The sequence below is a fragment of the Brachyhypopomus gauderio genome, unplaced genomic scaffold, assembly GCF_052324685.1.
Source record: "Brachyhypopomus gauderio isolate BG-103 unplaced genomic scaffold, BGAUD_0.2 sc64, whole genome shotgun sequence".
Taxonomy (NCBI): domain Eukaryota; kingdom Metazoa; phylum Chordata; class Actinopteri; order Gymnotiformes; family Hypopomidae; genus Brachyhypopomus; species Brachyhypopomus gauderio.
Genome location: NW_027506885.1, coordinates 2,174,398 through 2,197,410, shown reverse-complemented (window position 1 = coordinate 2,197,410; position 23,013 = coordinate 2,174,398). Strand labels below are relative to the sequence as shown.

General features: G+C 48.4%; 2 protein-coding genes across 2 annotated transcripts; one reads left to right on the top strand and one right to left on the bottom strand.

Moving 5' to 3' along the window:
• The first annotated feature begins 356 nt into the window (after positions 1 to 356).
• nup54 (nucleoporin 54) lies at positions 357 to 6,733 on the top strand. Its single transcript, XM_076988834.1, has 9 exons — positions 357 to 728; positions 1,190 to 1,377; positions 1,833 to 2,029; positions 2,529 to 2,583; positions 2,810 to 2,903; positions 3,170 to 3,277; positions 4,318 to 4,437; positions 5,231 to 5,341; positions 5,590 to 6,733. The coding sequence occupies exons 1-9, from the start codon at positions 366 to 368 to the stop codon at positions 5,716 to 5,718; spliced, it is 1,365 nt and encodes a 454-aa protein (XP_076844949.1). The 5' UTR covers positions 357 to 365; the 3' UTR covers positions 5,719 to 6,733.
• Positions 6,614 to 22,831, bottom strand: ppef2b (protein phosphatase with EF-hand domain 2b). The gene is made up of 17 exons (XM_076988835.1): positions 22,608 to 22,831; positions 22,341 to 22,358; positions 21,739 to 21,866; positions 21,100 to 21,154; positions 20,701 to 20,876; positions 19,951 to 20,065; positions 19,616 to 19,662; positions 19,363 to 19,529; positions 18,893 to 18,929; positions 17,930 to 18,079; positions 17,291 to 17,590; positions 16,511 to 16,696; positions 15,063 to 15,205; positions 14,484 to 14,590; positions 10,387 to 10,559; positions 10,030 to 10,117; positions 6,614 to 8,896 (listed from the first exon to the last, which is right to left on the bottom strand). The coding sequence occupies exons 1-17, from the start codon at positions 22,675 to 22,677 to the stop codon at positions 8,673 to 8,675; spliced, it is 2,184 nt and encodes a 727-aa protein (XP_076844950.1). The 5' UTR covers positions 22,678 to 22,831; the 3' UTR covers positions 6,614 to 8,672.
• Between the last annotated feature and the right edge of the window lie 182 nt (positions 22,832 to 23,013).

Sequence of the window (23,013 nt, the reverse complement as noted above, 5' to 3'; positions counted from 1 at the left end):
GGGTGGAGGGGTGGAGGAGGGGAGGAGGGGAGGGGAGGGGAGGGTGGAGGAGAGGGTGGAGGGGAGGAGAGGGGAGGGTGGAGGGGAGGGTGGAGGGTGGAGGGGAGGAGAGGGGAGGGTGGAGGGGAGGGGAGGGTGGAGGAGAGGGTGGAGGGGAGGAGAGGGTGGAGGGGAGGGGAGGGTGGAGGGGAGGGGTGGAGGGGAGGGGAGGGTGGAGGGGAGGAGAGGGGAGGGTGGAGGGGAGGGGAGGGTGGAGGAGAGGGTGGAGGGGAGGGTGGAGGGGAGGAGAGGGTGGAGGGGAGGGGAGGAGGGGTTTGGCAGTGTGACCGGTTTGGGAGATTTGGGTTTGGGGTTTAACCTGCAGGATGGTTGGTGTGGTCCGTTCTAGACCCCAACAGTGCAGCGTTCACCAGTGTTCTCTGCAGAACACTGGACTGATGTGTTGTGAGTCCGTCACAGTCTCGCGGTGCTTTGATCTGGATGTTCTCCGCGGTGCTGCTCCCACAGGTGGGTTGTTCGGGCTCCAGGCCCAGGCTCCTGCCCAGACCAACCAGCTGATCAACACGGCCAGCGCCCTGTCCGCTCCCACACTCCTCAACGACGAGCGCGATGCCATCTTGGCCAAGTGGAACCAGCTGCAGGCGTTCTGGGGCACAGGGAGGGGCTACTTCAACAACAACATCCCCCCTGTAGACTTCACGCAGGAGAACCCCTTCTGTCGCTTCAAGGTCTGTCACAGCGCCCCCCGCTGGACACATTACTCACCAGACTCCTGTCATCCACAGATGGGCATCCATGTCCAATCACCTCATCATATCTCTCTCTCTCTCCTTCTCTCTCCCTTTCTCTTCTTCTCTCTCCCTTTCTCTTCTTCTCTCTCCCTTTCTCTTCTTCTCTCTCCCTTTCTCTCCTTCTCTCTCCCTTTCTCTTCTTCTCTCTCCCTTTCTCTTCTTCTCTCTCCCTTTCTCTGTCCTTCTCTCCCTCTTTCTCTCCTCTCTCTCCCTCTTTCTCTCCTCTCTCTCCCTTTCTCTCTCCTCTCTCTCCCTTTCTCTCTCCTCTCTCTCCCTTTCTCTCCTCTCTCTCCCTTTCTCTCCTTCTCCCCCTCCCTCCTTCTCTCTCTCTCTCTCTCTCTCTCTCTCTCTCTCTCTCTCTCTCTCTCTCTGCTCACATTCTTGCTCTGTCCCCCCAGGCGGTGGGCTACAGTTGTGTCCCCAGCAGTAAGGACGAGGACGGTCTGGTGGCTCTCTCTCTCAATAAGAAGGAGGTGGATGTTCGTATGCAGCAGCAGCAGTTGGTGGAGTCGCTACACAAAGTTCTGGGAAGCAACTCCACCCTAACAGTCAACGTGGAGGGCGTCCGAGCGCTGCCTGACGACCAGTCAGTTCATCTCCTATTAACCACGCCCCCTACACAACCACACCCTCCCATTAACCACGCCCCCTACACAACCACACCCTCCCATTAACTCCCCCCTCACGGTCAACGTGGAGGGCGTCCGAGGTCTGCCTGACGACCAGTCAGTTCATCTCCCACCACGCCCTCCCATTAACCACGCCCCCTGCACAACCACACCCTTCCATTAGCCACACCTCCCTGCACCACAACACCCTCCCATTAACCACGCCCCCCGCACCGCCACGCCCTCCCATTAACCACACCTCCCATCAACCACGCCCTCCCATTAACCACACCCCCTGCATCACCACAGTATAGTTGAAAAAATTTTTAATTATTATAAGTCTATTACTTCTGCTGGATATTGAGAATGAATTATACACCCTGTAATCCAAGTGTGATGACCACTAAGTGTGTGCGTGTGTGTGTGTGTTCAGGACGGAGGTGATCATCTACGTGGTGGAGCGCTCCCCCAACGGCACGTCCAAGCGTGTTCCGGCCACCACCCTGTTCAGCTACGTGGAGCAGGCCAACGTCAAGCTGCAGCTACAGCAGATGGGCGTGGCCATGGCCGTCACCCGCACCGCCCTCTCCCCCGCGCAGCTCAAACAGCTCCTGCACAACCCTCCCGCAGGTAGGGGGCGCTCTCCTGCTCACAGGCCTGCTGGCTGGGGCCTTCTGCTTGTGGCAAAGCGTGGTTCACTGAGATCTTCTCCCAGTGATCCACAAGCAAACACTTCCCCCATGTTCCCCACAACCAAACACTCCCCCATGTTCCCCACAACCCCTCCCCCCATGTTCCCCACAACCCCTCCCCCCATGTTCCCCACAACCCCTCCCCCCCATGTTCCCCACAACCAAACACTCCCCCATGTTCCCCACAACCCCTCCCCCCATGTTCCCCACAACCCCTCCCCCCATGTTCCCCACAACCCCTCCCCCCCATGTTCCCCACAACCCCTCCCCCCATGTTCCCCACAACCCCTCCCCCCATGTTCCCCACAACCCCTCCCCCCATGTTCCCCACAACCCCTCCCCCATGTTCCCCACAACCCCTCCCCCCATGTTCCTCCCCCGACCCCGAGACACTAAATCATCTCTTTCGTTGAGTACGTGGTTCTTGTTGATTTCAGGAGTGGATCCCATCATATGGGAACAGGCTAAAGTGGACAATCCAGACCCAGAGAAGTAGGTGTTCTGTAGCAACCCGTGTCTGATGCCTCTGTTTCTTTTACGGTGTTTAAAATAAAGATTAGCACAAATAAAGGGAGTGTTTAGAGTGTTTACTTTAGTGACTGAATTAAGTGTTTAGTTTTTTCTGATGGATGCATTTTAAGAATATTTATTAATATTGAAACCTTGATGTAACAGATCAGTTTTAGTGATGCTGCATCGTGTGTGTGTGTGTTTGTAGGTTAATTCCAGTGCCAATGGTCGGGTTTAAGGAGTTACTCCGCAGATTGAAGATCCAGGAACAGATGACCAAACAACACCAGACCAGAGTAGATGTGAGTGAGGTTCAGCAGCTCGCGTTGTTGGTGCCTTCAGAATGTAGCTTCACCACGCCGGGCTCACCACACCATTACGTTACCTGTGTGTGTGGGTGTGTGTATGTGTATGTGTGTATATATATATATATATATGAGTGTGTGTGTGTATGTGTGTGTGTATGTGTATGTGTATGTGTGTGTGTGTGTGTGTGTGTGTGTGTGTGTGTGTGTGTGTGTGTATGTGCATGTATATGTGTGTGTATATGTGTGTGTGTGTGATGCAGATCATCTCCAACGACATCAGTGAGCTCCAGAAGAACCAAGGAACGACGGGGGCGAAGATCTCTCAGTACAAGCGGAAGCTGATGGACCTGTCACACCGCGTTTTACAGGTGGACCTCACACACCTGGACCTCACACACCTGGACCTCACACACCTGGACCTCACACACCTGGACCTCACACACCTGGACCTCACACACCTGGGTTCACCTGTCACACAGAACCAGGGGCGCAGATGGAAATTCTGAAGTGAGGCGGACCAAGCTGTACAATATATACGTTTATGCTTGTAGATGCTAGACTTCGGATGGGGTCAATTTAAGGGCGTACTCACACTAGGCTCTGTGATCCGAGCCCGGGCACGGTTCCCTGCCGAAGCACGGTTCGTTTGGCTAGTGTGAGCGCTCCAACCGTGCCCGGGCCCAGATCAGTTAACCGTGCTCGGGCCCTCTTGAAGAGGTGGGCCAGGGCACGATTCATGTGGACTCGGGCACGGTTCGCTTCTAGTGTGAGCGCTATCCGTGCCCGGGCCCGCTTGGTGCCTCGTGTGATTGGTTCATTTCGCTGGAACTCAAACATGACGTCAGTGATGCGACGCTCACGTTAAACAGTCATAGCGGCAAAGCGATTAGCAGACAATCGTTGTGTTAAATGATCGATAAATCTGTGCTTGCACCGTGTTTCTGCACTCCCAAAACCACTCCAAAAATACAATAAAAAGAGAATCGTGAACTCCATAGTGTTGTGCGAGCTGTGATGACGTAAGCGTGCTCGGGCCGGGTTGCTGAAGCCAGTGTGAGTGCAGGCCAGAGGGGGAGTGGGGAGGGGGGATAACCGGGCCCCAGCACGGAACGAGCAAACCGTGCCTAGTGTGAGTACACCCTAAATCTGGAGGGGACATGTCCCCCCCGTCCCCAGTGCCATCTGCGCCCCTGCACAGAACACAGCACCACTGCACCCGTACGGCACCAGGCAGGAGTCCAACCACACGCCTCTCTCAGCCCACTCTTACACCACAGGGTCTCCTCCTGTTAACACAACCTGCCTGTCACGTCAGGGTTAACCCGTATGCACAGCTAAAGACCTGACGTGTGGTGTGGTGCGATTTCTGTTGATTTTTGAGTTAGAAAGTGTGTGTGTGTGTGTGTAGGTGCTGATAAGACAGGAGATTCAGAGGAAGAGTGGTTATGCCATCCAGATGGATGAAGAACACCTCCGGGTTCAGCTGGACACGATTCAATCTGAACTCAACGCTCCCACACAGTTCAAGGTGAGTCCAAACGAGTCAGTGGACGTGAGTCAGACGGTGAGTCAAACTGATGATTCACTGTGAACTTGGCAGTGACGATCAGACGCAATAATCATTCAGATTCAGTCTGAACGTGGACTTAATGACTTGAGGTCAGAATTTAACAGTAACGATTCAGAATCAGTTGCAGTATTAATGTAAGAACCGCACTAAAGATTCAGGCTCTGAAATGTCAGGAGATTCTGTAAGAACTCTAATGATTCAGTGTAGGTCAGACTCTCTGTGAAGGGAGGTGGAGGAAAGGTCTGTGCTAAAACACCGTGTTCCTGAGACAGTCCTCATTCAAGAGACCCCAAGGACAGACCACACACACGCACACACACCCTTCCATCTCACATGATTACCAGGGCTGGAAGTTACACAAGTGTGTGCCACTTACTGTGAGCTAATTTCTCTCTCTCTCTCTCTCTCTCTCTCTCTCACACACACACACCTACTCTCTTTCTTTCTCTCTCACACACACACACCTACTCTCTTTCTTTCTCTCTCTCACACACACACACACCTCCTCTCTCTCTCTCACACACACCTCCTCCCTCCCTCTCTCTCTCTCTCTCTCCCTCTCTCTCTCTCTCTCTCACACACACACCTCCTCCCTCTCTCTCTCACACACACACCTCCTCCCTCTCTCTCTCACACACACACCTCCTCCCTCTCTCTCTCTCTCTCTCTCTCACACACACCTCCTCCCTCTCCCTCTCTCTCACACACACACACACACCTCTCTTTCTGTGTGTGTGCACACGTGTTGCAGGGTCGTCTGAATGAACTAATGTCCCAGATCCGGATGCAGAATCACTATGGCACTGTGCGCTCTGAGGAGAGATACATAGTAGACACGGACCTGCTCAGAGAGATCAAACAGGTGTGTGTGTGGGTCCCTGCATGCGTTGGGTGTGTGTGTGTGGGTCCCTGCATGCGTTGGGTGTGTGTGTGTGTGTGGGTCCCTGCATGCATTGGGTGCAACTCACAATTGAGTTTTTGTAATGAATTTGGTAATTTGGTTATGGTATCATCTCTTCACACTTGTGTGTGCACACAGGCCTATTTACCCTGTGTGTGTGTGTGTGTGTGTTTAAACTCTGTCTCTCTCTCTCTCTCTCTCTCCTACAGCACCTGAAGCAACAGCAGGACGGTCTCAGTCACCTGATCAGTGTGATCAAAGATGACCTGGACGACATCAAGATTATTGAACAGGGCCTGCAAGATAGTGTCCATGTGAGGGCAGGAAAACTCAGCTGACCCAGCGGCCCACCTCTCCTCCTGTAGCCCACACACACACACACATATATACACACACATGCACGCACGCGCACACACACACCTTCACATTCAACCCTATTTCACTCAGTTCACTCAAGGATATGGGCCCTCAGTAATTCATCCTCTCTCTGTCCCTGGGACTCCAGTCTCAGTAGAGCAGTGTCCTCTCCTCACGTCTCAGTAGAGCAGTGTCCTCTCCTCACGTCTCAGTAGAGCAGTGTCCTCTCCTCACGTCTCAGTAGAGCAGTGTCCTCTCCTCACGTCTCAGTAGAGCAGTGTCCTCTCCTCACGTCTCAGCAGAGCAGTGTCCTCTCCTCACGTCTCAGCAGAGCAGTGTCCTCTCCTCACGTCTCAGCAGAGCAGTGTCCTCTCCTCACGTCTCAGCAGAGCAGTGTCCTCACGTCTCAGCAGAGCAGTGTCCTCACGTCTCAGCAGAGCAGTGTCCTCACGTCTCAGCAGAGCAGTGTCCTCACTTCTCAGCAGAGCAGTGTCCTCACGTCTCAGCAGAGCAGTGTCCTGACGTCTCAGCAGAGCAGTGTCCTGACGTCTCAGCAGAGCAGTGTCCTCACGTCTCAGCAGAGCAGTGTCCTCACGTCTCAGCAGAGCAGTGTCCTCTCCTCTGTGGTCCACCACCTCATCAGGGTCATGTGGTCACAGTTAAATCTCCACTCGATTGTTTAGGTGGATTCTCCAGCTTTGATGCAGGAAATTGTGTATTTTCCAAGTTTATTGTTAGTGTCTTTATTTTGGAATAACAAATCATTTTCAGTAGTCCACTGTGATGTTTGCTCTTGGGAGAAGAACACGAGTAATGAATGGAGCAGGACTGGCACCGTGAGCCCATGTAAATAACGCCTTTTATTGATGGGTTTTTGTAAAGCAGATGAGGATGTACAGTATGAGCTGTAAGCACTTAAACTGCCTTAAATAAAGTTTTTGTGGTTAAATAAAGAACATTTTGTTTTTTGTTCTTTATAAACTGCAAACTATTAAATCAGGTGTCGGTACAGTTTAAATTCACGACTCAATATGCAAAGAACATGTACAACGTGACTACAGCACTTGGAAAAACAGGTTTGATAACCCTCAGGGATTTCTCTATGTGCCTGTGTCGATCTGACTTTACAGATGCTAAGAAAGTCCTCTCAGAAGCAGTCTGGGTGTTTGTGTGTGCAGCCCTGGAAACTTGAACCCACCACAGTACTACAGTGTTTATATCCACCTGGCCCATCTTTACTCAAATGGTGGTCCACACCATCCCAGATGGCTCCGTGGGTTCAGATTTGGGCTGTTCCTGAATGCAGCTGTGTGTAGGTACCATGCTAAACTAGCAGGTGGCAGTACCACTGGCAACACATTGAACAAGCTTGCTTTGACGGAAGTAAGGGTGTGTCTACAGTTCAGGTGTTTAAATACCCTGAACAGCCATTCATCTCTCTCTCTCTGGTTTGACCGACACATAGGTTAGACCTATTAAAGAGAGGCTCCGTAATATCTCCTTCTCTCTCTGGTTTGACTGACACGAGGTTAGACCTATTAAAGAGAGGCTCCGCCACTTCTCTCTCTCTCCGGTTTTCTTTGAGAACACGCGAACTTTGCAACGACTAACAGCAAACAGCTGAAAGTCGTACTACTTAATTAACGAGCCCGAGTTACGGTGCAATCTAACCAGCAACTGATCAACGGTACCGCGACAACAGATTCACCTAACTACTTCAATCAAGCTTGCTAACGCGGCCACACGGACTGAAACAAAGGCGATCAACTCCCTGTTAAACCGTGAACGAGACTCTCATTCCTGGACGATTCCCCAGCACACCTGGACGACATCGCTTTTAATCAACGAGGAGTTGGCGGTGGAAATTCCCTCCTAATTCCAGGAGAATTCAGGGAGGACGAGGAAACCACCCAAAACACTCAACACGTGAGACTCTTAACGCTGGGCATAGTTTATAGAAGGGCAAAGTTACTTGAACTGCAGAGTTAACCAAGTTTTCTGTTAATACATTCTGAATGTTTAACTTTATTTTCATAAACTTCGTTAAGATTTGTACACACAAGTTCTCCACCTGGTATGCAATCTCCATGTTTTATCTTCTGAATATTTGACAACTTGTAGTTCCCATTCTCAGACACACTACATTAATTTTTAGTTATTAAGCCAGCGCCATTACTCTTTGTTCTGACCACGTTGGAATAAACCAGCTGAGCTCATTAACACAGTCGTGCTGCTCTACTGTTTAAAGTCGGCGCCATTTTAGTTGCTTTGTTCTCCATAGGAGAACTGAGATTACAACTCCGCCTCCTCACACGCGCACAAGCGCGCACACTTACTCCTCCCCTTTTTTTTATACACACACACACACACACACACTAGATGCTGAGTCTTCACTGTAAATGTACTGATCCTTGTTGATGCTGTTTGTTTTAGAATAGTTGGTTTTAAATAAATGTATCATTTATTTTCACCAAATGGTCTGTGTTGATGTCATTCAAAAGTGGTTGTTGCCAAAACCTCCAAAGAATTCATTGTTAAATCCTTCAGATACCAAACCATTCATTACCTTTAGTTGATAACTAAACTTGTGGTTCTGGTATAATTAGAATATGAGACTGATTCTAAAATTAACGAGACTGATTAATAATTAAGGTAAAACAAATTATATCTACTTTAAAGGATTAGTAGGTGAAACCCCTACATGTGGCAAAACCCCTCGTCTCTACATCTCTGGTCATTTCCTATGTCATTTGTGCACTTGGCATTTGCACATTTACTCGGTATGTGCAAATGCACAAAATGAGTTCAGTTTGTTCCACTGAACTGAAAATGTTGTTCAGGTAGCAAAACGTATTTGGAACGTGACCAATTAGAGCGCCACAAGACTCTCCAGTCGCGTGCCAAGAGGCTGAGTGTCCAACCAGGGGCTCCTCTCCTAGGGTTGAGGGCCCGCCCCCGTGTTCACACTGCCCTCTGTCTGCGGCTGCATGCAGTGCACCAGCCTGAAGGCCTCCATGAACTCATTGATGTCGATGCTGCCGTCCTTGTTGAAGTCGATGCAGGAGGCCAGGCTGGAGACGACCTCATCACTGACCTCCGTCTGCAGCTGGGAGCTGAGCAGTTTCCACGTCTGACGAAACTCCTCCAGGGAGATGAGCCCTTGGGGGAGGGTGGGGTTAGTGGGCAAAGGGGGAGGGGTTATTGATTACTAGGGATGCACCGAAATGAAAATTCTTAGCCGAAACCGAAAACCGAAAATGAGGAAACCAAGGCCGAAAGCCGAAAACCGAAACACCGAAATACGTTATGCCAATTATTAGTAACACTGGATTTATGGCTAACCTCACTAAAATCAAGGCATTGCTGTTCAAAGAATAAATCAACTATAAAATTTGATTTGAAAATATTTATTTAGCACTGACATTACAGTAATGCATATTATAAAATAAAATTAGTGGTGGGCCGTTAACGGCGATAACGCTGACAATGGCCGACCACTAATTAAATTTAACTCGCTTGCAGACCGTTTTTATCTGAGAGGATAAATATATGTATTTTATACGAGTTAAATTTAATTATAACTGACTGGCCTGAAAGATAAATATAAATTCTCTCATAAAAACGTGACGTGAGTTGCAACAACATTAAACAGCTCAGGTAACCACACTTCTAAGAAATGTCGTCTGCTCGGCAAAACATAACGGGGCTCAATGTGCTCTATTAGCCTACGAAATCCCTACGACAGAGAACGGCTGATCGTCTAAGGCAGCGAGTTCCATAATTTTTGGTGTAATGTCCTTTGCCTTGGCGCCATCACTGGAAAACTTTTTTGCTAGCTTTATACAAATAAGCGCGTGCAGGTGGCGATTTTTGCTTGCGTCATCACAGCACATTGTTTCGGCCGTGTTGTTTCGGTGATGAAAGTATTTCGGCCGAAAACCGAAAATGCAAATTTAAGCCATTTCGTCCGAAAATTTTCGGTGGCCGAATTTTCGGTGCATCCCTATTGATTACCCAATCAGGCAGCAGTGTAGAGCTTGGCAAGGGAGGTACCATGTGAAAATGTGCAATGCATTTAAAACTTGAGAACTCTAGAATACATTCATGTACAGACGTCTGCTTACATGCTGGACTATGTTCTCAATTTAGTTCTCCTTTAGTGCTTTAGGTACTAGACTGCAGTACAGGCCGGGTTCAGAGAGCAGCTATAACTATCGACTTCAACGAGGACGGCAGCTCTATATGTGTTATTAAGACCACGATGGTCAGGTGAGCAGAGATGCTGTCCTTGCCTGAGTGGTCTGTGTCTATGATTCTGAAGATGGTCTCCAGACTGGAGTGGTGTCTGTACATGGTCTCCAGAAGCCCCTCGTGTGCTAGCTGGTGAGAGAGAGGAAGAGGAAACGGTAAAGAATGTCTTCTCACATCAGGTTGTGACACTGATGGCTGTTAAGGGAAAACACACTGAACAGTGCAGTCCTGTGGCCCACAGTCTGACCTGGTTTGACCCCCTGTAGCTTATGCAGCACCTCTAATCAAACTCTCTGTAACATCTTAATTGTCTAACCTGTTGCTCCGCCCTTCTCTGCTCCGCCCCACTCTGTCATGCTCCTCCCTCTGTCCCGCCCCACCCTGTCGTGTGTGCCCACCCAGTTGTTGGGGTGTGAGAGGCTGAGCTCCCTGAACCAGTGATGGTAGTTCATCATGTCGTCCTGACCCACATCCTGGTTCACCAGCAGCTGTGACCTCAGCACCCTCCAGGGCAGGCCCAGACGCAGCACCCTCTCCATGGCAACAGCCCAGTGATTGGTGGAGATCATGCCTGGGGCAAAGGGCAAGCGTGTGAGTGGGGGTGTGTGGGGGTGAGTGTGCTATATAACTGACAGGTTGAATCTGGTGTAATTGAGCGTAAAGAACATTGTCTGTTTAGCTGGTTCAGGTTTACAAAGACCTCAAACAGAAAGAAAACCTGGAATATCTCAGGATCCTCAGTACAGATTCAGATCATAAGATAACTGCTCTTTTGTGGCCCTCCTAGATTACTGCTGCGTGGCCCTCCTAGATTACTGCTGTATAGCCCTCCTAGATTACTGCTGTATGGCCCTCCTAGATTACTGCTGTGTGGCCCTCCTAGATTACTGCTGCGTGGCCCTCCTAGATTACTGCTGCGTGGCCCTCCTAGATTACTGCTGTGTGGCCCTCCTAGATTACTGCTGCGTGGCCCTCCTAGATTACTGCTGCGTGGCCCTCCTAGATTACTGCTGCGTGGCCCTCCTAGATTACTGCTGCGTGGCCCTCCTAGATTACTGCTGCGTGGCCCTCCTAGATTACTGCTGTGTGGCCCTCCTAGATTACTGCTGCGTGGCCCTCCTAGATTACTGCCGCGTGGCCCTCCTAGATTACTGCCGCGTGGCCCTCCTAGATTACTGCCGCGTGGCCCTCCTAGATTACTGCCGCGTGGCCCTCCTAGATAACTACCGTGTGGCCCTCCTAGATTACTGCTGCGTGGCCCTCCTAGATTACTGCTGCGTGGCCCTCCTAGATTACTGCTGCGTGGCCCTCCTAGATTACTGCTGTATGGCCCTCCTAGATTACTGCTGCGTGGCCCTCCTAGATTACTGCTGCGTGGCCCTCCTAGATTACTGCTGCGTGGCCCTCCTAGATTACTGCTGCGTGGCCCTCCTAGATTACTGCTGCGTGGCCCTCCTAGATAACTACCGTGTGGCCCTCCTAGATTACTGCTGCGTGGCCCTCCTAGATTACTTCTGCGTGGCCCTCCTAGATAACTACCGTGTGGCCCTCCTAGATTACTGCTGCGTGGCCCTCCTAGATTACTGCTGCGTGGCCCTCCTAGATTACTGCTGCGTGGCCCTCCTAGATTACTGCTGCGTGGCACTCCTAGATTACTGCTGCGTGGCCCTCCTAGATTACTGCCGCGTGGCCCTCCTAGATTACTGCCGCGTGGCCCTCCTAGATTACTGCCGCGTGGCCCTCCTAGATTACTGCCGCGTGGCCCTCCTAGATTACTGCTGCGTGGCCCTCCTAGATTACTGCTGCGTGGCCCTCCTAGATTACTGCTGCGTGGCCCTCCTAGATTACTGCTGCGTGGCCCTCCTAGATTACTGCCGCGTGGCCCTCCTAGATTACTGCCGCGTGGCCCTCCTAGATTACTGCCGCGTGGCCCTCCTAGATTACTGCTGCGTGGCCCTCCTAGATAACTACCGTGTGGCCCTCCTAGATTACTGCTGCGTGGCCCTCCTAGATTACTTCTGCGTGGCCCTCCTAGATAACTACCGTGTGGCCCTCCTAGATTACTGCTGCGTGGCCCTCCTAGATTACTGCTGCGTGGCCCTCCTAGATTACTGCTGCGTGGCCCTCCTAGATTACTGCTGCGTGGCACTCCTAGATTACTGCTGTGTGGCCCTCCTAGATTACTGCCGCGTGGCCCTCCTAGATTACTGCCGCGTGGCCCTCCTAGATTACTGCCGCGTGGCCCTCCTAGATTACTGCCGCGTGGCCCTCCTAGATTACTGCTGCGTGGCCCTCCTAGATTACTGCTGCGTGGCCCTCCTAGATAACTACCGTGTGGCCCTCCTAGATTACTGCTGCGTGGCCCTCCTAGATTACTTCTGCGTGGCCCTCCTAGATAACTACCGTGTGGCCCTCCTAGATTACTGCTGCGTGGCCCTCCTAGATTACTGCTGCGTGGCCCTCCTAGATTACTGCTGCGTGGCACTCCTAGATTACTGCTGTGTGGCCCTCCTAGATTACTGCCGCGTGGCCCTCCTAGATTACTGCCGCGTGGCCCTCCTAGATTACTGCCGCGTGGCCCTCCTAGATTACTGCCGCGTGGCCCTCCTAGATTACTGCTGCGTGGCCCTCCTAGATTACTGCTGCGTGGCCCTCCTAGATTACTGCTGCGTGGCCCTCCTAGATAACTACCGTGTGGCCCTCCTAGATTACTGCTGCGTGGCCCTCCTAGATTACTTCTGCGTGGCCCTCCTAGATAACTACCGTGTGGCCCTCCTAGATTACTGCTGCGTGGCCCTCCTAGATTACTGCTGCGTGGCCCTCCTAGATTACTGCTGCGTGGCACTCCTAGATTACTGCTGTGTGGCCCTCCTAGATTACTGCCGCGTGGCCCTCCTAGATTACTGCCGCGTGGCCCTCCTAGATTACTGCCGCGTGGCCCTCCTAGATTACTGCCGCGTGGCCCTCCTAGAGTGGAGGTGCCGATCACTCTGTCTGTGTGTCCCATGTTAGATCCTTGGACATTTGCAATACAGCCACTAGATGGCGATGGCAGCCACCAAGGTGCATCCAAGTTTCTTTCAGAATATGTTTATAGTTTATCCACACAGGAATTTAACGTAGGGATTCTTGAGGTCTTCCAGATTTGGACGTGTGTGGGTCTGACTGGGTCATGTAGGCAGAACCACACGAGTAGAGAGCAGTTCCTATACAACCTGTTTATCTGGACCAAACTGTTTTAGGACTTTACATGGTTGTGCACATGTGATGTGAAGCATGTGAGAGTCAGCTGGGTCACCTGTGTGCGATCTCCTAGTTAGGTCCATATATATTTGGACACTGACACAAATTTTGTCTTTTTACCTGTTTACTGAAACATATTCAAGTTATAGTTATATATTGTCAAGTTCAGCTTTCATTTGAGGGTATCCACATTAAAACTGGATGAAGGGTTTAGGAGTTTCAGTTCCTTAACATGTGCCGCCCTGTTTTTAAAGGGACCAAATGTAATTGGACAATTGACTCAAAGGCTATTTCATGGACAGGCGTGGGCAATCCCTTAGTTATGTAATTCTTAATTAATCAGATAAAAGGCCTGGAGTTGATTTAAGGTGTGGTGCTTGCTGCTTGCATTTGGAAGGTTTTGCTGTGAAGAAAACATGCGGTCAAAGGAGCAGGTGAAACAAACCATCATTAAGCTGCAAAAACAGAAAAAAAAACACATCTGAGAAATTGCTACAATATTAGTGGATGATCAGGATAACAGTGGTGGATGATCAGGATAACAGTGGTGGATGATCGTAGAATAATCTCCATGGTGAAGAGAAACCCCTTCACAACAGCCAAGCAAGTGAACAACTCTCTCCAGTGGGTCTCACTCTCCACCTGATCTCAACCCAGTTGAGCATCTCACTTGTTAAAGACTAAACTTCAGACACAAAGGCCCACAAACAGCAAGTGTAAACCGCCCCAGTGAAGAGCCGACAGGGCATTAAACGAGGAAACGCAGTGTCTGGTTCTTGAGTTCAAGACATCAGGCAGTCACTGCCAACAAAGGGTTTTCAACCAAGTACTAGAAATGAACATTTTATTTACAATTACAGTCTGCCCAATTACTTTTGAGCCTCTGAAATGAAGGCATTGTGTTGAAAACATGCTTTAGTTCCTCACATTTTTATGCAATCGTTTTGTTCAACCCGCTGAATTAAAGCTGAAAGTCAGAACTTCAACTGCATCTGAATTGTTTTGTTCAAAATTCATTGCGGTAATGTATAGAACCAAAATTACAAAAAATGTTGTCTCTGTCCAAATATATATGGACTTAACTGTATGTGCGATCACCAGTGTGCGATCACCTGTACAGACATCAAGATTGTATAGAGCAACACACATCTTGCAAGTACATCTTGCGCTCTCAGTGTAATGTTAGGCTTATGTGAAATATCTGGATTCTGTAGTGTGTGTGTGTGTGTGTGTGTGTGTGTGTGTGTGTTACCTGTGTGCTCTGGGTCAAATTCCTGGAAGGCATTGATGAGGTCTGACTTGTGGGCAAAGAGCTGTTCTCTCAGGGCATGAAGAGCAGAGCGTTCTGTTCGCCCAACACTACACACACACACACACACACACACAGACATGCATCCACACACACATAGGTATGCACACACGCATACAGACATGCATCCACATACATATGCACACACAAATACTGAGACTGTCACTCAAATACTTTCTGTTATTAATCACTAATCTTTGTGTGCATGCATTCTGACAAATGTGTGTGTGTGTGCATGCTTTAGAGCTTTGCATATGTGCATGCATCTATGTGTGTGTGCGCACATAATTATTGCACATACATTATTGTATGTATGTATACGTGTGTGTGTGTGTCTTTTAGAGCTAGATTTTTTAAAGAGATTGCATATTTGCATGCATCTGTGTGTGTGTGTGTCTTTTAGAGCTTTTAAAAAGAGATTGCATATGTGCATGCATCTGTGTGTATATGTGTGTGTGTGTATGTGTATGTGTATATGTGTGTGTGTGTATATGTGTGTGTGGTTTGGGCTCATATCTTGACCTTTGTCTTGGTGTGAGGTTTCTGCTGGAGTGGCTGGCCTGGTACTGGATGACATGCGGGTTCAGGTCGGGTCCTAACCGCACGTACGCACCTCTGTTACTGCCCACCTCGTAGTAGTTGGACGCAGAGAATACGGTGAGCACCTGTGCACATGGCCAAAGAGCTACATAGACCTGACTACCACATAGACCTGACTAGTACATAGACCTGACTACCACATAGACCTGACTACTACATAAACCTGATGACTACATAGACCTGACTACCACATAGACCTGACTACTACATAAACCTGACTACTACATTAACCTCACTACAACATAGACCTGACTACTACATAAACCTCACTACAACATAGACCTCACTACTACATAAACCTCACTACAACATAGACCTGACTACTACATAAACCTGACAACAACATAGACCTGACATATACATAAAACTGACTACTACATAGTCCTGACTACTACATAAACCTGACTACTAAATACACCTGACTACTACATAGACCTGATGACTACATAAACCTGACTACTACATAGAGCTGATGGGGTGGTCAATTCAGAGGAGTTCAGTATTGCCGATATGACATTAGAGAACTATTCTTCTGAGTTTGCGTTTTTGTGTTTTTTGTGTGTGTGTACCCATTTGTGTGTGCATGTCTCATGTGTGTTTGTACCCATATGTGAATGTTTGTCTATTGTGTGTGTGTGTGTTTATACCCATGTGTATGCATGTCTATTGTGTGTGTGTGTGTGTGTGTTTATACCCATATATATGCATGTCTATCGTGTGTGTGTGTGTGTTCATACCCACGTATATGTATGTATATCGTGTGTGTGTGTGTGTATATGCATGTCTATCGTGTGTGTGTGTGTGTATATGCATGTCTATCGTGTGTGTGTGTGTGTGTGTGTGTGTGTGTGTGTATATGCATGTCTATCGTGTGTGTGTGTATATGCATGTCTATCGTGTGTGTGTGTATATGTATGTCTATCGTGTGTGTGTGTGTATATGCATGTCTATCGTGTGTGTGTGTGTATGTATGTCTATCGTGTGTGTGTGTGTGTGTGTCTATCGTGTGTGTGTGTGTGTATATGTCTATCGTGTGTGTGTGTGTGTGTATGCATGTCTATCGTGTGTGTGTGTGTGTATGTATATGCATGTCTATCGTGTGTGTGTGTGTGTGTGTGTGTGTGTGTGTGTGTATATGCATGTCTATCGTGTGTGTGTGTGTGTGTGTGTGTGAGTATATGCATGTCTATCGCGTGTGTGTGTGTGTGTGTGTGTGTGTGTGTGTGTGTGTGAGTATATGCATGTCTATCGTGTGTGATGTGTGTGTGTGTGTGTGTGTGTGAGTATATGCATGTCTATCGCGCGTGTGTGCGTGTGTGCGTGTGTGTGTGTGTGTATATGCATGTCTATCGTGTGTGCAAGTCTCTGACCCTGCGGTTGTGGCAGAACTCGTAACCGTCCTGTTTGCACTCGTGCGATCGGATCAGCAGCTGCAGTTTGTGGCGCTGCAGGACGTCTCGCGTGACATCGGGACCCCAGTAGCAGCCGCCACCACGCACCTCGTTCAGGACACAGCCGTCCCGTAGCATCGGGTCACTCCACAGCAAGTCGACAATCTGCAGTCCAACAGAGAAGGAAAAGAGGTGAATGTGTGTGTGTGTGTGTGTGTGTGTGTGTGTGTGTGTGTGTGTGTGTGTGTGCGCACTCCTTAACAGGCCAATGAGAAAAGGCAGGAATATGAGTGTGAAAATTTGCGAGAAATCATGATAACACAGAGCAGCATTTGAGGGTGTAAACACAAGAGAATGAGATGAGTGTAAACACAAGAGAATGAGACAAGTGTAAATCTGAGACAATGAGAGAGAGGGTAAACACTAGAGAATGAGATGAGTGTAAACACGAGAGAATGAGAGAAGAGTGTAAACACGAGAGAATGAGATGAGTGTAAACACGAGAGAATGAGATGAGTGTAAACACGAGAGAATGAGAGAAGAGTGTAAACATGAGAGAATGAGAAGAGTGTATATCTGAGACAATGAGATGAGTGTAAACACGAGAGATTGAGATGAGTATAAACACGAGAGAATGAGAGAAGAGTGTAAACACGAAAGAATGAGAGGAAATTGTACCGATACGAGTCCATTTAATTAACTGACATATAACTTGACGTATATTATTGACATACTTGAAGTCCTGCAATCGCTCCAAACCTGTTTCCACTCATCTACGTCCTGGGGGTCGTGGGAGTGGGGGTCAGGCGTCGAGCGTGGGTACTGGAGCCTGTCGCAGGAGGCACTGAGCCCCGCCCATCTTCTCCTCTCCTGTAGCTCCTCCTCCACAGTGCGGGTGGAGACATGGCATGGGAGGCGGAGCTGCAACGTAGCCGGACTAAGCGAACGGGCATGTCTCCGCCCTCCGTTGCCTGAGCAACACCCATGTGAGACACCATCCCCAGGTGTCCATAGCGGCTCCATCTGCCGACGCTGCGGAGGCCTGAGAACAGAGACATACTGCCAGGGGCGGGGTCAGGGGTCAGGGGTCAGGGGCCAAAACGATGAACACAAACAGGTCCATAAGACAATGAGGATCACAGCACCTTCCTGACACAGTGAATGCTGTGTCTGTAACAGCAGAGAAAGTGATGCAAAGCAGAACATTGTTTGCTATAAGTGACGAGCTACCATTTAATTCGATAAAAAAAAACGGAAGTTTATTTCCCAATGGGACTTTAAAAAAAAGAATACGTTTGGAGGTTCGTGGAGGGCTGCAGAACGGTGTGGTTACATGTAAGGTCAGTGTTGGGTGAGATTAGAGTTTTGTGCTTGGCCATAGTTACAACAGCAGCTCACTCTGTGTCTTTCCAATTTGGCAATGACACTGAGGTCAGTGGCATGAGAGATTCCACCATGCAGAACCAACACCTTCTGGTCAATCACCGTCGCTAGGGGCAACCAGCTAAAGATCCTCTGAAGTAGCTTTAGAATCCTCTTCCCGTGCACCTGTGATGTCACAATGCAGAACGTACAAAACAAATCAATCCGAATTCCTGGAGGCGTTTACACACCAGACACGGCGCCATGTGACGCGTTTGAAACATCGCTTGTGCTTAGACAGTCAGTGGTATAAACGAGACTCAGATCTGCAGTAGCACAGTAGAAAATGTTCGAGAAATATGACGTATGTCTGTACTGGCCAGGAAGACTCTCTCTCAAAACAAAGCCTCATTACTGAAAGCTCCTTCATTCTTCATTTAACACCACCAGCATATTTGTAGTATGAGGTACTGAAGTTATGTTAGCTTAGCTCCTTACTAATAGCAAGACATAATCAACACTAAGTGGATATGATACATTTAGACAGCCATTCTGCTAAGGGTAATCTGCTATCTGTGGTGTTAGCAGCTGCTTCTAATACTCTAAATGATATCTAAAACCTAAATATGTTTCTCTCTCTGTCTCTCTCTCTCTGTCTATCTCTCTCTCTCTCTCTCTGTCTTTCTCTGACTCCCACTCACCCTCTGACACTTTTTGTCTCTGTCACACTCTCTGTCAGTATATCCCCACCTGCTAGGTTGTGACCCTCTAGTAGCTCAGTAGGTGTTCCAGACAGACTGAGCTTCTCTGGGATGGTGGCAGTAGGCCGTCTAATCCTGTAATCCCTCAGGTGAGTGACTCACATCACACCGCTCATTTACGAGAGTGTGCAGGGAAAGCTGCTGGTATTGATGACACACGAGAATGAACCCTAAGCTGGAAACTCCAGAAGTTAATGGTTTGTGTGGTGCACGTGCGTGTCACAAATAAGACACTCACCTTGTACTTTCCAAGAACCTCCTTAGTGAAGCCATACCTGGAACGAGGAGCAGAGGAACCTTGAACACCAGACTGAACACCATACTGAACACCATACTGAACACCAGACTGAACACCATACTGAACACCATACTGAACACCAGACTGAACACCATACTGAACACCAGACTGAACACCAGACTGATCACCAGACTGAACACCATACTGAACACCAGACTGAACACCAGACTGAACACCAGACTGAACACCAGACTGAACACCATACTGAACACCAGACTGAACACCAGACTAAACACCATACTGAACACCATACTGAACACCATACTGAACACCAGACTGAACACCAGACTGAACACCATACTGAACACCAGACTGAACACCAGACTGAACTCCAGACTGCTGTACACCATACCCACATACCCACATTTATAGCATTATTTATGGGTTAATCATTCATGAGCCCCAAGCACCTCAGGTTCACAATGTGGTCTTCATGGTTGCCCCTGTTGAGGTAGACGTCACAGGGGTACAGCAGCTGGAAGGCAAACAGGATCAAGAGAATCTCCATGGAGTCTTTTCCGCGGTCCACAAAGTCACCGTTGAACACATACGGCGTCTCCGTCGATGGCAAACCATTCTGGTAGAGGACGGAAAGCTTTGCTGTGGTCAGGGCTAATGAGCGTGAGAGTACATGAGTACGGCCATGTCCTTCACAATACTAACCTTATAAAAGACCAAGAGCAGGTCCTCGACGTGTCCATGCAGATCTCCTGTGTAGAAAAAAATTTGACCTCAGGAAGCAACAACATATTACAAATTCAGCAGTGAAGATTATCGCCTGTACTGATGCTTGCACAAAAGTATAAACATGAACCTGAATTAAAAACAAACATATTGATAAAAAACACATATTGATTCTTTCAAACAGCAATAGAAATGTATTGTTGCTGATTCATTTCAAAACAATATGCTTCCAAACATATTACATTTTTTCAGTTCTGTCTAAATCTCTGGTTCTATGAGTTGCTCTCCCATTGGCTGACCAGTGTTCCTCCTACCACAGATGGTGACCTCCTGGCCCCGGCAGAGGAACACCGTGTTGATGTTTGGCAGGACACGTAGCAGTTTCCAGGTCTCGCCGAGGAGCTGCAGGACGTAACGTGAATGGAGCAGCTACTAGGGAAGAGCACACGGAATCATGGGAGAGGAACATGGAGCAAACCGGCTCCCAGAATCCCACAAACTCTGTTCCCCTCAGCACACTAGTAACAGTTAATAAGCTCTCTATGACTGACATTCATTCATTAAACAGCATAGCAGGCACTGCAGAAATTATAGTGTAAAAAAAGGTGCAGCTAGAGCATGAATCTCAGCAGCTAGTGTCAGTGTGGTGATGTAGACCTCTGGATGACCTGACAGTGTGGTGATGTAGACCTCTGGATGACCTGACAGTGTGGTGATGTAGACCTCTGGATTTCATGACCTGACAGTGTGGTGATGTAGACCTCTGGATTTCATGACCTGACAGTGGTGATGTAGACCTCTGGATTTCATGACCTGACAGCTTATGCATTACCAAATATACCTCCACTATACTTTAATAAGCACACTGGCTGAACGATGCAGTCTGTTACCAATTCAAATGTCTGTATTACACTTTAGCCCAAATTTCCCCCAAAAGGTAAAAGGTGCCAGCTGTCAATCATTATGATATCAACCAATCAGAAACGATCCTTACACTTCAAGACCCGGCTCACCATCATGTCCGTGACTCGTGTCTTTCCGGATATGTGTGGCTCACATCCTACCTGTTTGTGTCTGAAGGCCTCCAGCAGCTGGGCAACCTGGTGAAGGTTGAGGGGGAAGGAGAGGTGTGGCCCGCTGTAGGTGTCCGTCACCTCTACGTCCTTATAGCACAAACAGAAGTCCTGCTCCGTGCCATGGAATACCTCACTCTCGCGGAGTACGTGGGATATCCTGTTCCCTGGGTACATGCGTGCATACATTGTATGTTTAGTTTGAAATGAAGATGGTTTGTGTTATTAAAAATATCCATTTAGATTTGCAATTTTCTTATGGTTGTGTTTCTATGACATGCTGTACAGTGTTTATGGGTGAGTCAATTTCCAAATAATGAACTGTGCTAGAATGATTAAGGCTGCACTGGGTGCTTTCATTGCATTGCCTACTGGAACTGTAAAACTTACGTTCACTGCTGACAGAGGTGAAGTGATCCATGAGGTAGCCAAAGAAATTGTACAGCTGTGGAGGAAACAGAATCGTGGTGCTGAACACAGGGCCCACAACCGCTGTGTTCCTGAGAGCAGCACACAGGTCTGGACACATGTACACACACACACACACACACACACACACACACACTGTACAGAGATGGAACACACACTGGGTAAAGAAATCTGCAATGGGAAAAACTGCTTTTAGCAGTCCCGTCTTTTTCATAATTACATAAATATTATGCATGCCTCTACTCAATATCTGAGTTGAACATCAAAGACGTTTTACTACAAGGTATAATGTATGTGCTAAAGCTGTGTCAGTTTGGCTGTAACCACTGTGGAATACAGTTGTCCAATTGGAATCCTTGGAGTCCTTGACTCAGAACTCAAACAAGTCAAAGCAATGAAATAAAATCTAAACATGTCCACTAAAAATTTATTCTTAACCCTTTCTTATTTTTCTTAACCTTTATGATTACTCATGGTTACTCTATGTGACTTCATTAACGTATCTACTCGCTAAATGAAGCATTGGGGATCCTAATTTGTAACGTGCACAGAGCAACACGATAAGCGTTCAGATGTGGCCCACTCCGTCTCGTGACTCACTTTGATCTGGTCCTGCTGTACCGCGTACTCGATGGACTGGAAAATGCGCCACGTGCATCGGCGCCTCATCTCCAGTCGTGCCACGGACTGTCGGTACCAGCGCTGGATCAGCAGGGCCGCGCGCATCGCTGTCCGCGAGGTGGAGCGTTGGGGGGGGGGGGGGGGGGGGGGGGGACAGGGGCGCGTGAGACTGCGCGCGTCTGCGTGCGTCTGCGCGCGTGCTGCTATAATGTACTCCAACACAGGAACATTCTAGCTGCTGTTATCTGGGGACCACCGACTAGACCCATTTGAGTTACCGTGTGTTCATGCGCTTTGCCATGTGGCATATATGAATCTGCTCAGCTAGTTTAAGCGCAGCTCAAATGTGTGGAGACGCTTTCATTTCTTTTGCTCTTTCTCTTGAATCTTAAATGACATCTAAGACGCAGGCATTGTACTCTAGTGTTCTACATTTAGCTACAGGACTAATAAAGGTTCTAATTACTCACCTATAACGGCTTCAGAGGAAAAAAATAGACACATTTTGAAATCCTAATATGTGTAGTAATGTAAAATATATACATGGCATTTTTGTAATTTAATTTAGCAGCATTCATTACCCGGTACTGGGACATGACCTAAGGAGAGAAGAAAAAAGCCGTATACACGATGGACGGGTTATGGTACTCAGAACTCTCGTGCAGGACATCTACTGACGTCTTACAGAGAGTCTCGTGTATATACATATATACGTTTATGAACTGCAGTGAAGATGCTTGTTTCTAATAGTTTGTGCCTGAATTCATGGTAAATAAATTATAGAAATCAAGTATGTAATAATAATTATTGTTGTTGTTGATTATGGCAGTATTATTAGCACAGTGTACCTTTGTTCAGTATCTCTTTGTTGCATTTTTTCAGGTGCAGCTGTTGAGGTTTGGTGCCTCCCGACCCCATCTCTGTCTTCCCCGTGATGCATGGGTCAGGTCAGCAGAGCCCCCGGTGTAGACCCCACAGGTCAGTCATCAGTCTCCCAATGGTCCTGTTACTGGCAGACAGCATCAGTGAAGTGTGTGTCGCCGTCTGTCCTGTGTTGACATAACCCAGCCCCACACGCAAGGCATACAGTGTGCAGTAATCTCCTGTGGCAAACAAGAATAAACATGAGTTCATCAATGAGAGACAATAATCTGGGGATTATCGATGCCCCGCCTTCTCATTTAGAAATCTCTGGCTTGTTTAGTCGTGTTCTAGAACTAAGCGCATTCTGAAATTGTGCCCGTTTTGTTTACA

Bases quoted from the DNA above. Each gene is read 5' to 3' on its own strand.
- nup54 (XM_076988834.1), top strand. From the start codon at position 366: ATGGTTGGTGTGGTCCGTTCTAGACCCCAACAGTGCAGCGTTCACCAG. The intron at 4,438-5,230 runs GTGAGTCCAAAC...CACGTGTTGCAG, and splicing joins ACGCTCCCACACAGTTCAAG to GGTCGTCTGAATGAACTAAT. The intron at 5,342-5,589 runs GTGTGTGTGTGG...TCTCTCCTACAG, and splicing joins TGCTCAGAGAGATCAAACAG to CACCTGAAGCAACAGCAGGA.
- ppef2b (XM_076988835.1), bottom strand. From the start codon at position 22,677: ATGGGGTCGGGAGGCACCAAACCTCAACAGCTGCACCTGAAAAAATGC. The intron at 20,877-21,099 runs GTAAGTTTTACA...GCATGTACCCAG, and splicing joins CACCTCTGTCAGCAGTGAAC to GGAACAGGATATCCCACGTA. The intron at 16,697-17,290 runs GTTTGGAGCGAT...GTTGGACTGCAG, and splicing joins ACGTAGATGAGTGGAAACAG to ATTGTCGACTTGCTGTGGAG.